We start from the raw sequence: 15,659 nt of genomic DNA, 5'->3' as shown, positions 1-15,659 counted from the left end.
CAGGGGCCTTGTCAACTCTGCTATGGGGGCGGGGGTCTCAGCCACCTCTCCCAACAGTGCAGCCTATTTGCAGAAGGCATCAATGAATAAATAACAGCACGCACCATGGTGGTCCACGATGGGAAGCCTAATGAGAGTATCCTTCTCAGAGTTACACCCAAGTGTGAGATTATCGCTGGTTCCTACTTACCTTTTAGGAAGTACTCCCCTGATTACTGTACTTTGGTGTTTTGGGAGAAAATGAAACTCATGCCTGGGATGGAAATCTGGCAACAATAACTGCATGTCTCTGAGCTGGTATCTTCAGCATTATCCCATCGATGTGATATTAATTATAAGCAGTTGATCTGATTTGAATTGTTCACATGCCCTCATTTAGATTGCTTTGTACCACAGATGCATTAGACCGAGCTGCTACGTGTGTTCATAAACACGTCGCATTTGCTTCCCTTCTGCCATCAATGTACAAGTAGTATAGTCTAGACTTGGAGTTTTAGTTAAAAACTCTTCCAAAAGCTAGGCACAACTGAGGAAAGATAAACACAACAACTGCACTGAACTATCTGTAAACATTCAACATGTTGTGTTGTTTTATTGTAAGTAACTAAGGTTTATTTAAAAAAACAAAAGGCTTGAGACTCCCCAGCACCAGATGAAATGTGCAGAGACCAAGCCTCCCCTGAAGGAATCAGTGAAGGGCAGATGCTCAAAATCATTAAAGGCAAGAAGCAGTATCTTCAGGTGGTAATGTTATTTTCACAAGAAAATCGTTTTCCTCTGACAGCCATGGGTGACATTCCTGCAGCTTCGTAAGCTGAACAGAGAATGCAACGAAAGACAGTCTCACGTAGTGACTGTAAACAGGGGTTCTGGAGCCCGACGGCCTGGGTTTCCATCCCAGCTCCATCACGTTTTTTTGTTTGTTTGTTTTGTTTTTTTGTTTTTTTGCTCTGTGACCTTGGGCAAGTTCTGTTACCTTTCTGTGCTGCAGTTTCCTGAATGTATTATTACGAGGGTTAAGGGAATTAAAACTGTGAAGCATTTATGCAGGTATGTGGCTTTTATTAGCTAGTAAACACCACCAAGTGTGAGCTGTAACTGTCATTCAGAGCGCACACTTTAGTTACTGAAAGTGGGCGAGAATACATTTCCCTTTTTATTGTTATTTTTTTTTAAGGTTTCTTGAACTTTGAGCCTTCTTCTAGAGGTAGTCAAAGGAGTAAAAATCTCCAGGAGGTGGTTCCAAAATGTAAAATCAAATTTAAATGATCATTTATTTCCCCCAGCATTTTTTAATCCGCTACCATGTGGAGAAGCTTCATATACCCAGTACAATCAGAAAACTGAATCCTATCCCTGCTTTTTGCCCATTACAAATGGTATGATTTTTACTAAATCATCCCACCCTTTGGGTCTCAGTCTTCATATCTATAAACTGCAGAAAAAGACTGCCTCCTCGGAGATTTTATTGTGAGGGTCCAAGCGCGCACACACACGCACACACACACACACACACACACACACTGTTGCTTTGCAGATAGCTTCTCTGGAGATGTGGTCAACAATAGTTAAAGAACAATTAGTTATAGCACTTTGGTGCCATACGCACTAAGGAGGTTGTCTATCTATTCTCTGAAGACCTGTCCAAACACTAGTCCAGAGATGAGTGTATCTGATAGAAGAAGTGAAATGGATCACACCCCATCTATTTCCCAACATTGATCTCCCTTTTCCTTTCCACAACGGTAGCAGCACACAGCAGTCCCAGACACCGACCTTGTCCTGCGGCAGGAGAGCCTGATGCTGCAATAGATGGTGGACTCAGTGGCTACTTAGTCCAGTTAATGTGACAAACTCAGCTTCCCAGTTCAGATGACTGAGCCTAAGCCTCTCCCCTGGGCCTTAGTTACTACCATGTTCTAGTTTTAACAGTGGGCTGACCCCACTTCCTTTGTGGCTTGTGTCTTTTGCTTGTCCTTCTCGGGAAAGGGAAGCCCAGTGGCTGTAGTCTTTCTCCCATTTGCTTTCATATCTGGTCATCCTTCCTTTGTTCCAGGCTCCCTTGGCTGAGGTCCCATTGTTATGATGTCTGGGGATACCCCTTTTTCTTCCCCCTTTGCTTTCCAAGCCAGACAGCAAGCAAAGACTACAAATACAAAGTCCATCGGACATGCTGCTGTCTGCAAGACAGTCTCCCTCACCAGCTCGCTGTGTTGTAGCTCTCTCTGCTGCTGGCCAAACTTGGCAGTGGTGTTAAGTATCAAGAAACCTGCCCTTTCCTGAGCTACAAAGAGATGCAAAGTAGAGCATGACACGATACTTCTAGAATCTATTTCTTGGATATGATTAGTGAAGGTCGACAGGTTGTACTCGCAGAGAGTTGATAACATTTATTCCTGTTCTGTAAATCAGTCCGTCAGTAAGCAATGAGCAACAACTGCGTGCAGAGTGCAATGCTGGACACAGGGAATATCGCAGTGAATAAGATCTCCAGTCTCTGTCCTCAATGGCACACCACTGGAGTGTGGCATGTGGCGTGTGGCATGTGGGGCGGAACTGGAGGGAAGTATAGTATGCCCTCACAGTATCTCAGCATCAAAAGGCCTTCTGGGCAGTTCTTCATCTTATGCATCGGATCTATCCTAAAAAGTTTCTAATTTATTTAAAATAACAAAAAAATGCCCTGGCAGGTGTGGCACAGTTGGTTGGTCACCATTTCAATTCCCGGACAGGGCACATACCCGGGTTGCATGTTCAGTCCCTGGTTGGGGTGTGTACAAGAGACAACTGATCGATGTTTCTCTGGCACGTCAATGTCTCTGTCTGTCTCTCTGTCTCTCCCCCTCTTTCCCTCCCTCCCTGCCCCTCTCTCTAAAACAATAAGCATGTCCTCACTGAGGATGAAAAAATAAGTAAAATAACAAAAAAAACAGCAAAGAAAATCTCTAAAAGGCATGATAGTAAAATGTCTACACTAAGTAGACATAATTCTTTAAGTGCTGGAATAACTGCAAACCAGTATAACATGGAGATAAAAGAAAGTCATCATGGAATGCTTCCTGGAAGAGTTTACGTTAGATTTAAGTGGAAATAATTAACATGATAGTTAATAATATGTTAATTTTAATGTTTCTCTTTTTCTTTGTGTTTTTTCTTATTTTTTATGTTATCCAAGTTTATTTTTTAATCATATATCATTGCTCACCTACAATCATGAACTACCAAATGTCTTACACTTACTGAAGGTAATAAACGCCCAGCTAGATTTTCAGTGTTGGTAATATTTTCATCATGACCTTTTAGTCTCTTCAGAATCATAGCATACCTCAAAAACCACAGAGGCAATAATGTCGACAGATTTAAAGTGGGGAAGTAAAGGCAAAGTGTAATTAAGGACTTAATAATTTTTATAATAATTAGGTTACAATGACTTTAATAAATCTGATAAACTTGTTACTTTTACAGCCGACCAAGCCGGCCCTACAGGTGAAGAGTAAATTTCTAAAAGCCACTGTTACTTTGTACCTACCTTCACTGATCAAAGTTTTGTTACCAAGATGAAAATATAAAATAAAAATTCCAGTGGAAGAGTGCACTCATGTTGTTTCTAAAACAGATCTCTTATTGTAAGGAGACATCAACATATTTTCATACTTCTCACTATTCATCTTGTTAAACATACACACATTACATTTACAATATTGGATGATTAGGATGATACAGCATACTACAGTAACAAATTACTGCAGCATCCTTATTGTATCCAGTTTCAAACATTAGAACATTACAGAAAACTGTAGTCACTTCTAAAATATATTTAATAAGGAATTTTACAAAATGTAACTGATGCTAAAACGGAAATGTATTTTCCCTTAGCAAAACAGTTATTATCAAATTCTTAAGCTACAGTGCACCCTGTGTAGAAACTCTACTTAAATTTGTTTGTCTCCCAGAAAGTGAAATGAGAGTATGTGTAGAGGGTGAATGATTCTGCAAGATCTTACAGTACGAGGAGTTTGATACAATTTACAAATTCACAACAATGCAATTCCTGCTGAGACTGACGGGTCTGTATATTTCATGTAGGAGTCAAGTTTCTTGGTATAATTCTGACTTACTCTTTTTGCTGCTCCTCAAAATCAGAAATAAAAGATTAATTACAATAACTTTTTTCCTACTGAAGAAAAGAATAAATTCTTGTTAATTCAGCTGACAGTAAAGTCTACAGTTCTTTTTTAAAAAGATGGAATGTATCTTTAAAATAACTCAGGGCATCATTTCTTAAAGATCTTTATTCCTCCTCCCTCCAGATACCAATTTTCAAACCAAGAAGCCACTGCCTGCCATCATTGCTCGGTGTGTAAATACCATCTCCCCCACCTGGGCTTTGGTAAAGATCACAGCTCTCAATTAGAAGCTGTGCTGTTTGTCGAATGCCACATTTCCACAAGGGGCTGACTCCCACGCTCATCTTACACAGTATTGTTTAGAGCTTGTATATTGATATTCAGGCTACTAACAACATAGGCCATGATCACAGGATAGGATTTGGGAGCTCTGATATTGATCTGTAGGTTTATCAACATAAATCTTAAAAATCCCCTGCAACTATTGCATCATAGTGTCCTCAGTCAGCTGGGTCTGCAATCTTCAAGTTTTTCCTAAGCAGTTCACAGAATAAATGGTTTATGCTTTCCAGTACACATGTGCCAATTTTGTCAAGAATAAAATTAAAGAATTTTTCTTTTTATTTAGTTGACTATATGAGAAAATAGGAGTCATATATACCAATTGGCTGTAACCTATTAGTTAAGAGGTGAGCTCAGGAGACAAAATGTTTGGGTTGGAATACAAGCTCTCTTCCACCTACTAGATGTGTGGCCTTAAACTCCATACTTCAGTGTCCTCACAGTAAAATGAGATAATAGTACTTCCTATAACACATGGTTGGCAATTAAATAATACATAAAAAGGATCAGGAATGGTATCTGAGATAGAGTAAGCTCCCAATAAATGCTAGCTATTATTACTTTATAACAACCAGTGCTTAAAACCTCACCATAGCTACTATAGAAATTTTTTCAGGCTTTCTCTGCAATAGTATTCCAAGAATATATGACAGTTTAAACCTAACACTTTAAGAATATTGAACTTGACTAAACATCTTTGTTGTTTTGTAAATTATAGGTATGCCAGTGTAATTTAAGAGTAGATAGAAATATATTCACAGGGAAAATTATGATTGGCATTTGAAATAGGTCAGCTTCTTTTACTACAATGTAAGGAAAGTGACTTTAAATGTTCAGTTCTACAGGCTCTCGGTGACTATTGCCAGTACTCATTATCTTTTCCGATTCTAAAGTAAAGACACTACAAATTTGACATATTTAGGATCAGTGGTCTGTAACCTTTACTATTTAGAATTTATATATGTTTCTCTATTTTTATGAGAGAAATTTGTAATGTTCTAGAAATGAAATGTTCTTAATGAAAATATGTAGTAAAGAGTGTAATATAAAGAAAATTGACTGCCCCCCCAAATCCTTAAAACCACACCAAGCCTCTGGATACAGTCCTGCAATAACCCCCCCTCCACCCCCCGCCCATCAGCCCAGCCCTATTCAATCCATATAGCTCTTTTTATTTCTAGTCCCACCTGCAGACCATCATATCTGGACATAGAGTATGTTTAAATCCACAAAACAAAGGCATGGTGCCTCACGAAGCCACTCTTTTCAACAGGTGCTTCCTTTCTTGTGGGAGAGCAGTCAGGGATACAGGAGGAGAACAAAATGGCTTTAAGGACTGAGAATGTTAGCAACCACACTGACCTAAAACCATTTTAAAACATTCCTTCTCTTCTTTTTCCCTCCTCAAATTCCCCAATATACACATTTTTAGATGCAAATAAATATGCCTGCTGTTGTTAGCTTTAAAAAGCCTTTCAAATATGGCCAATCCCAAAGGAATGCTGAGCTCTCGAGTTTGTTAAGAGTTACGTTCTTTGTAATTTTTTGCTTTTCTATCAGAATTGACTAAACAAAGAATACTTGCATGGAATTTTTATAAAACTCAAGTAGCTTTCCCCCTTAAAGACTATGGATAATTTTCATGTTTCATCCTTCAATATAAATAAATACTATAACATATAGTACCTACGTGATTACTAGATGACCTCACGTATAAGTACATGTAACAGAAAATTACATTTTCCTTCGATCGTATTAGTACACTGCTGAGAATCTTCAAGATAATGCCTCTCCCGACCTTTGGAACAAACTTAGGAACGTGAAACGAGAAAGAATATTAAGTAAAATTAATTTAGGAAATGTGATCAAAAGTATTATAAATTGTAAATGTTTGTAAGATAATTGACTGTCAGATAAAATGTAGTTAAATGTTGGCTTTCCTCAACATCTGTTACAGAGGAGCTAGTGAGACCAGGAAACTGAAATGTCAGAGGCAGGCACTGCCCTCAAGGGCACCTGGCTGCACCACGAAGTGGAGTCACGCTTCACTGCTCTACTTTCAAATGTGTTGCAGCCACACACACTACTTCTGGTACTGGAGAACAAAGAAACAAAAATGAAAATAGAGGTTTTCTTCTCGGGTGACATTTTAAACTTAAATAAACGAATTCTTAAATGTAATATTAGGATAGCTAATGTGAAAAACCCTGGTATGAGTTTTTTTGCTTAGATTTAACTCTCAGAGATCAGAGATCTTTTGGGAATGCTCCAGTACACAAGCAGCAGAAATCCAGCTGATCAGGCGTTAGACAGCCAGGTGCTGGGTCACCTGTGTGAAGAAATGCAGTGCGCTCCTCTGAGTCTCCCCCCACTGCAAATGTGGAGGCAGCACTGCCTACCCTACGTGCTTCCTGGAATTGCTGTTGAAAGGTAGCAAAACATTTTAAAACAATTTGAAAACAGCTAAGTGATATAAATTTAAAGCATTTTAAAATATTCATTCACACTTAAACTGCCCTACTGTCCTACAGAGTAATTTTAATCAGCCACAGGTAAACTCTCTCTATTCTATGTGTCGCTTCTCACTGTCAGGAAAAGGATCATAGTGATAGATTGGATAATAGCCTTCTGAAAGACATCTATGCCCTAACCACCAGAACCTGTAATGTGTCACCTTACATGGCAAAGGGACTTTATGGGTGATTAAGTTAAGGATCTTGAAATGGGGAGATTATGTTGGATTATCCTGGTGGGTCCAACATAATCACCGTGTCCTTGTAAGAGGGACGTAAGAGGGTCAGAGTAAGAGAAAGAGAAGTGACAGTGTGGGGTGGGTGGGGCTACTCTCTGCTGGCTTTGCACATGGTAGATGGAGTCACAAAGCAGGGAATGCAGGCAGCTTCTAGAAGCTAGAAAAGGCAAAGAAATGAATTCTCCTCTAAAGTCTCCAGAAGGAACGCACCCCTGCCAACACCTTGATTTTAACTTTTTGACCTCTAAAACTATAAATAATTAATCTATGTGATTTTAAACCATGGATGTTTTGAGAAGTAGGAAACTAATACAATCCTGAAAGCACAGCCAACTATCATCCCACTACTGGTAACCAGGGTTTCTTCTGAGAGCACAGGGGCTGTAAGATAATAGCTTTGGCCAGTTTCAGAATCAGTTACCCAGGAGCCCGTCACCCAGACTGGTGAGTCGTTCGATGGCTGCCCTCCACTGTCATGGGTGACTGAGCACCAGCTGTCTAAGCAGGGCTCAGTGACGACATGTAGAGATAACCCAGCCCTGACTCTCTCCCAGTGTAGGTATCCCAGTCACTCTAGACCTAATATGCATTCCTTTAAAATTTCCTGGGAAAAGAAAAGTCTTCTACTTCCACTGTTAGAAGTGCTTCTCATTCCAATTCTAATTCAAACTCAGAATTAAAAAGCTATCCAAAATCTAAAATTATTTCAGCAATATATTTTTTTCTTATTCTGTCTTTAGTAGACATGGAAACTAAGGAATAATACTTATAAGTCTCTATCAGGTTCTTCTTTTCTTAGTTAAATGACTACATTTCCATATTATTTAATGTTTTCTTGGATGTTTTCTAAGCCTGTATCCATTTTGGACATTATAATCTATCTTATATTCTGTCTGCCTATGACTTAAAAGTTGGAGCCAAAAACATGCTGTACAAGATATATTAATCTTTATTAATAGGAATACAATATTTTTAAAAGTTGGCTATGATCTAATAAATAAGATTAGGCATTGAAGAAGGAGTTCCAATTTAAACCCCATTCTGGCACTTGCTATGTGACTTTGGGGAAATCACATAACTTCTCTGGGTCTGAATGACATCATTTATAAAACAAGAAGATTGGACTAAATACTCTGAAAGAGCCCAAAGGGTCATAAAAGAGAGACACAAAGTCTTTCGGTAATTCTAACAAGATAGTAATCACCGCTGGCTGGAACACTTGGTAAGCACTATCCATTAGCTACTCCACAAAGATAACACTGGGGGTATAAGGCTTGTTTGGATTTTAGCAACCCATGATTCTAGATGCAGCAAGGTCCGGTGCAGGAACAGCCTGAGGGACTTCTCAGGCACACTGAGCAACAGATTTCCGGACACTAATGGATGAGGAAGGGTAGGGACAGAAAGCATAGGGGATCTAAGGGAGGGCCTGGAACACCAAGACAGTGCAGAGTCCCTGAAGGCATCTGAAATGCTCTCAAGATCTCTGCAGACTGCTGGAGGAGCCCACTGGGCCCTGCCTGGAGTGGCTCAGTGGGCTGAGTGCTGGCCTGCAAACTGAAAGATCTCTGGTTCTGTTACCCGCTGGGGCACATGTCTGGGTTGCGGGCCAAGTGTCCAGTTGAGGGTATGCAAGAGGCAACCAGCAACTGATTGATGGATGTTTGTCTCACACATTGATGTCTCGATGTCTCTCTCTCTCTCTCACCCCCCTTCCTTTCTCTCTAAAAAATAAATAAAATCTTTAAAACAAAAGAGGTGACTGGCATGAAAATTGTACCCCATGGTGGCCCTTAGCAAGCTGTGTTATCCATGGCTGTATCCCAGGTGCCCAGGCATGATAACCAACAATTAACAGTTAGTTAGTTATAACTGTTAGTTGCTCACAATATATGTGTTAGATGACTGAGGGAATCACCCCAACTAGCCTTTCTCATCTTCACTTTTCCCTAAAGATTCTGTCCCGGTGGTGACATTCACATTTTAGCATATGCAAATGGCACCCCTTGGAGTTATGAGAACAGCAGCCCTGCCTCCCATCAGGAAGGTGTTAGGGAACTAGACTCCTGGAGTTTTCTGGACCAGAGATAATGAGAGCCTAAACTATCATGGGGGGAGGGGTGGGAGGGAGAAACTGATGCCAATATAATTTATTTTAGGGTGGTATAGGAAACATGCTAAAATCCTTTTGCCTAGTCAAAGTAAAATCTTACTCGATAACTTTCCTGTTTTTCTTTAGAGTAATTCAATAATAATTTGTTACATAATATTGAAAGGTAAATCATTTCTCTCCTGTTAAGCACAAGTTAACTGTTATTGTAAATCTAACATTTCTGTCAAAATTATATTGGCCCCATTTTTCTATTTTAGGATCTAGCACTAAAGTCAGAAATAAACTACCTACAGCAATACTTAGAGGAATCAGAGAAAGACAACAAAACGTCCCAAGGAACTGTCATTTTTTAAAAACATACCACATACGCAAACTTACAAGCTTTTTCCTGAGTCCTATGTCACAGAAACATTTGCTGAAATTGCAATGACTGTCTTTCTTTTGATTGTTTTCCAAACATAATTTAAATGCTAAAGAGAACTAGTATAAAGCAAAAGTAAATTTGACTACTGAATCAAGCATGTGACTCAGAGTATTTTGAAGCTATACCCCCTCTATTAATATTCAAGATTCTATCAGAGCTCTTTCCTACAAGAGACATTTGTTTTTTAAAAATAAAAACCTACAACTACAATCTTATTGGAATTTGACAGCATATACATAAATTAATAAATAAAATCCTTCCAATTGTAACACATCAAAAATTAGTATTACAGAAACTGATCAAATGTTATTAAGGAGCATGGAGCAAATTTTATTTAAAACCAAACATAAAAGTGAAAGTAGCTAGCTTAAAAAAAACCCTACACTAGATTTATATTTTATATTTAAGTGTATAACCTTGGGTATAAAACACATTGCTAGCTATCTCTTAATAAGTACCTGATCTGTCATTTTTAATAACACACTGACAATTATTATCTTTAAGCTGATGTTTCCTGAAAGTCATTTGTGCAATATTTAAATTAATACAGTTAAGAATAGAAACTTACTATCCCATTTATTTTTAAAAAGTATTATTTTATAATAATTGGCAAAATATTATAGAACATGACATGAACATATATTTACAATAAAAATAAACATGCCAAAATGCATAGAACATTTCAGTACACAGCAGAACTTTATACACAATCTTAATAATGCATCTCAGCTGTTCACTGTTAAAAAAGGTTGTTTGGTTCATGGAAGCTATATGAGAAAAATATACATATTCAAGATAAAATATAATAAAAACAAATAAACTAAACACCTGACCCTTTAACCTTCATTGAATCCTTTAACCTTTCACTGAAAGCAGACATGAAAAATACCATAAAAACTCAAATTAACTAATTCATCTAAGTACATATGCCATTAATGTGTAAACCAAGTAATTATATAATAACCCTTTTTAATTCATCAGTTACGGTATTCTAGAAATTCTACTTTACTTTCAAATACTAAAAATTTTTAAAAAATACCTCTTCCACAAAGCTGTCTTTCTTCTCTAGCATTTCTCGTAAAGTCTGAAGAATTTTAATGCACAGTTTTTCTTCTTTCTCCATTAGTTTCTTTGTATGATTAATCAACCTTAAAGCAAAACATTAAACCTTAAATACAACAGTGATTTTTCTTCAAGCTATATACTACCATCATAGGCTAGAGGGAAATAAATCACACTGCTATTTGAGAATATGAAGTAAACAAGATAGATGCCTGCTTTCAAAAAGTTTTAATTACCCTTAAGCTATAGAGTTTGTATTATAAAGCATCCTTTGTATTACAGGCAGAATACCTCAGTGCTTTTAAATTTATTCAGGTATCATATATTTAGTGGGACACAATACTCTGAAAAACAATGAAACACTGATGATCTTTAATGCCATCACATGAACTAAAACAACTTTACTAGTAGAGAAATATATTTGCAGTATATTACATTTCATTACATTATGTTATGCTACATTATTTTCTATGTTCTGTATCACATTAGTTTTGTAGCAGAAGCAGCAGTACACAACACTGCAACCTTAGCACAATGGGCTGCTCTCCCGTTTCCATGAATAATAATGGGCTGTTTTTCACTGCCCTAGCTGGATAGTAACAAGCAGTTCTTGTGATTAGAAGCAAAACAAAAACAAAAGCAACAAAAAAGGCACATTAAAACATCTATCCATTTACTGTTTTTGCTATCATTTGAACAAAAACTCGAATTAAATAATTTTATATTGGTAACCTTTGCACCAGTGTCTTGTCAGGAGAAAAGTTTGAGGAAGACAGTTACACAGCATCCCCAATAACTCAAAGTAGGTAAAATGTTCATCATCAGAATTTATAGTTTAGCTTCGCATAAACAGCTCTTAAAAATCTGATTTGTAAAATGACCCTGTGAGGTATGTCTTCCTCACAAAAGCAAATTGATATAGAATATAATGGAACTACCAGATTTCGGTGACATAACAGGAGTACTGTGGGGAAAGTGAAATTTCACTAATAATGGCTAGTGAGTGGCTTCTCAGGTGCCAGAGTGATACATAAAGACTTCTCATGGATTCTCTTAATTCATCCTTCCAACAAGCCGATGCTGCAGGTTACACTACCAGACCAATTCCACTAATGAGAAAACTGAGGTCCAGAGAAACAAAGCAACTTGCCTCTGGTTATACAGTTACTGAGTGGTGGCATCTGGAAACAGTCCCAGATCCCTGTGACTTCAGGGCCAAGATTCTGAAGCACCACTCTGGTGACGTGACACAGTTCGCTGATCTCTCTGTGAAGGCAGTCCTGGCAACACTGGGTGGCACACAGGCACCTCTTGGGTCACATGATAAGTGCTACAGCAGAGGTACTGGTGACACCACAAACTAGGCAAAGAAGCTATTACATTCTGCTGGGGGCGTTGCCCGGGGCTGACAGAGAAGACTTCAGTGAAGAGGAGACATTTAACGATGAAGATTTCACCTGGCAGGAAAAGGAAGAGACAGAAGGCATCCCTGCAATGGGAACAGTATGAACGAAGGGCAGAGGCAGAAAACTGACCCTCGAGTTCAGGAAATGATAGTGCTCGAACGGGCAGCTGACCACTTAATGTCGTGGAAGAGGCGAGTGGAAGCGATGTGGTCTGAAAAGAAGCAATCGGGGACAGTATGCTAAAGAGTCTGGAATGGACTCTATAAAAAACAGGGAACCACTGTTTTAAAAGACCTGAATGACCCTGCCTACATGTGAAAAAATAAACCAGCGACAGTGGGAAAGATGATGTGGAAGAATGAGAATAAAGCAAGAGATAAAGCGTGCGTGTGATCGGGTAAGGACACAAGAAGCAAACAGAAATGAAATGCCATGTCTGCACAGCAAAGGAAAGCATCGACAAAACAAAAAGGCAACTACTCAATGGGTTAATATCCAAAATATATAGAATTCATATAACACAGCATTTAAAAAGAAACATTAAAACATGGGAAGCAGACCTGAATAGACATTTCTCCAAAAAGACATACAGATGGCCAAAAGACACATGCAAAGACGCTTAACACCACAAATCATTAGGGGAATGCATATCAAAACCACTATAAGAGACCACCTCACATCTCTCAGAATGGCTGTCATCCAAAAGACAGTTAACAAGTGTTGCTGAGGATGTGGACAAAAAGGAATGCTCATGCACTGTTGGCGGGATCGTAAATCAATGCAGCCATTATGGAAAATAGTATGGAGTTACCTCAAAAAATTAAAAATAGAACTACCTTATGACCCAGCAATTCCACTTTGGGGCATTTATCTGAAGGAAATGAACACTAATTTGAAAAGAGACATGCACCCTAAATGTTCATTGCAGTATTATATACAATAGCCAAGATACTGCAGCAAGCCAGGTACGCATTGATAGATGAATGGGTAAAGATGTGGAATATACATACAATATATATATTTCATTGTATCCATTTATATATATTTATATATGAATATATAGGATATTACTCAGTCATAAAAAAGAATGAAATCTTGCCATCTGCAATGACATGGATGAACCTAGAGGGTATTATGCTAGATGAAGTGAGTCAGATAGAAAAAAATAAGTAACATATGATTGATTTCACTCACGTGTGGAATCTAAAGATCAAAACAAATGAACAAACAAGACAAAACAGACTCACAGACACAAAGAACAAACTGATGAATGCCTGATGGGAGGGCAGCAGGGGGAAGGGTGCGACAGGTAAGAGGTCTGAGAGGTGCAAACTTCCGGTTGTGTTCAGAAGGCACCGGGATGGAGCGTGCGGCCCAGGACCACAGTCAGCAATGGCACAGAAACTTCGCACAGGAGAGATGGTGACTAGGCTTGTCATGGTAACCACTTGGTAAAGTGCACAAATGTTGAATCACTATGTTGGACACCTAAAACTAACATGGTATTATAAGTCAACTGTATTTTAATAAAAAAAATAATAAAATAAAATAGCCAAGACTTGGCAAGTCATGGCACATGGGCAGTGGTAAAAGAGGAGAAAGGGGAGACGGTAGACTCCTAACATTTATAGACTGGTTTAGTAGCTGGGCAGTGATACGTTTAAATGGCATCTCTGTCATGCTGAAGGGGTGAAGAAACAGTGATTTCCTTTCAGACTTGTTACATCTGGGCAAGGTGCATATGTCCATGTTGTCAGGTCCAGCTGGCAGATTAACTGCTCTGAAGTTCTTGCAAGGAAAAAAACCCATCTCTCTAAAACTTCTGCTATTGGGTCCTTTCTTTCACATAATAGTCTTTGAATCCATGAAAACAGTTTTAGTAGGCATTGTAAATTTTTTTTATTTCTTTTCCTCTCTACCTTGTCTTTAGATAAAATATCTAATTCACTAAACATTTGAACATATCTATATATCTATATCTATATATGAATGACTTGCTAGGGATTTCTATAAAGTGTTCATTTATCACATAATATTTCACTGCGTTAGATCAATGGCTTTTAAACATTTTTTCTATGATCTAAGGAAAAAACAAGTTTCACAAAACAACCCACCATATAAATGTGTGTGTGTGTTTGTAAAACTAACACAAAAGTTACCTTTACTATATGAGATGCACTCTATTTTATGTTCTTTCCTCATTCATTTTCTAAATTAATGGTTGTCTCTCCTCCCTAAGTTATTATTTGAAAACACTGAGATTCTCCTCATAAGGGAAGAGCAAGTGCTTATTTGAATGGATCCTAACCAGACCCCTTAATGGTTAACACCTACATTGACCTACATTCTTCTCTCTTCATTCTCTCCTCTCTCATTCTAGGTAACTAAGTAGACATGGAAATTCAGGTTCTGTCCCCAGATGTACCCCTCACACTTTCCAGCAGACCCAGCTGAGTCAACAAGTTCTAAGAATTAAATTCATCTCAGAAGGTTGGAAGCCGCACCCAAGTCTAGACCTCAACTATATTCTCTAAGCTCCACCAGACAGCACTGCATAGTAATGCAGGCCCCTTGCGTAGCTATTAATAAAATGGGGGTCTAATTTCAATAGATATCTTTGCAGATGAAACCTCTGGTTCTTCACGGAGGTGAGGAAGGAGTAGGATAAGCACTAGAGCAGAAAACAAACATTCCTGGGCCTCTGGCCATAACACAACCGTAATAGGATAAAAATCTCTTCTCTAACCATTAAAGTAGATGAGATGCCTTTTTTCTGAAGCTACAACAGATTTGCCTCACCTTGAGCACAGGTCAGTATTTCTTGATATTCAGAGTTATTTTATACCATCTTCTCAGGACCTGTATCTTTACATTCTAGAATGGTGTTGTCCAATAGAACTTTCTCTGTAATAACTGAAATGTTCTGTATCTGTGCTATCAAATTTGTTAGCCACTAACCACATCTGGCTATTGAGCACTTAAAATGTAGCAAATGTGACTCAGGAAGTAAATTGTTTATTTTCATTTTAATTAATCTTAAGTTTTAATTAAAATAGTCATGTATAGCTACTGTATTGGCAGCTTAATTCTTGACACTGAGTCAGCAAACTTTTTTTCTAAAGGGCCAAATAGTAAATATTTTAGGCTTTTTGGGCCGTACAGATGAGGCAACTAGTCAGCTCTACAGTAGTAGTATGAAATCAGCCACGGATGACATATAAATTAATGTGTGTGGTTGTATTTCAATGAAAGTTTATTTGCAGAAATGATCAAGATTACCAGTTTGGCCTACAGGCCAGAGTTTGCCAGCCCCTGTTCCATACTCTTAGTAGCATCATATTTATTTCCTCGAGTTAAAATTCTCAGGTCTATTACCTACTTTTTAATCCATATTCTAAAAATTAATATATATTCATAGGAGGTAAAGGCATTT

At 38.1% G+C, this 15,659-nt stretch overlaps 1 protein-coding gene across 3 annotated transcripts in view; it reads right to left on the bottom strand.

The window, feature by feature from the left end:
- ITPR2 (inositol 1,4,5-trisphosphate receptor type 2) overlaps window positions 1-15,659 on the bottom strand; it is a 444,101-nt gene that overhangs the window by 194,445 nt on the left and 233,997 nt on the right. For all 3 annotated transcript variants that reach the window (XM_036019237.1, XM_028532208.2, XM_036019238.1), the window contains one exon: window positions 10,798-10,906. In XM_036019237.1, the coding sequence (XP_035875130.1) occupies window positions 10,798-10,906 (109 nt within the window). The remainder of the gene's footprint in view (window positions 1-10,797; window positions 10,907-15,659) is intronic.

The sequence above is a fragment of the Phyllostomus discolor genome, chromosome 2 (assembly GCF_004126475.2).
Source record: "Phyllostomus discolor isolate MPI-MPIP mPhyDis1 chromosome 2, mPhyDis1.pri.v3, whole genome shotgun sequence".
In the NCBI taxonomy this organism is placed as follows: Eukaryota; Metazoa; Chordata; class Mammalia; order Chiroptera; family Phyllostomidae; genus Phyllostomus; species Phyllostomus discolor.
Note: the sequence above shows the minus strand (reverse complement) of the source record. Positions and strands in the feature narration are given on the sequence as shown.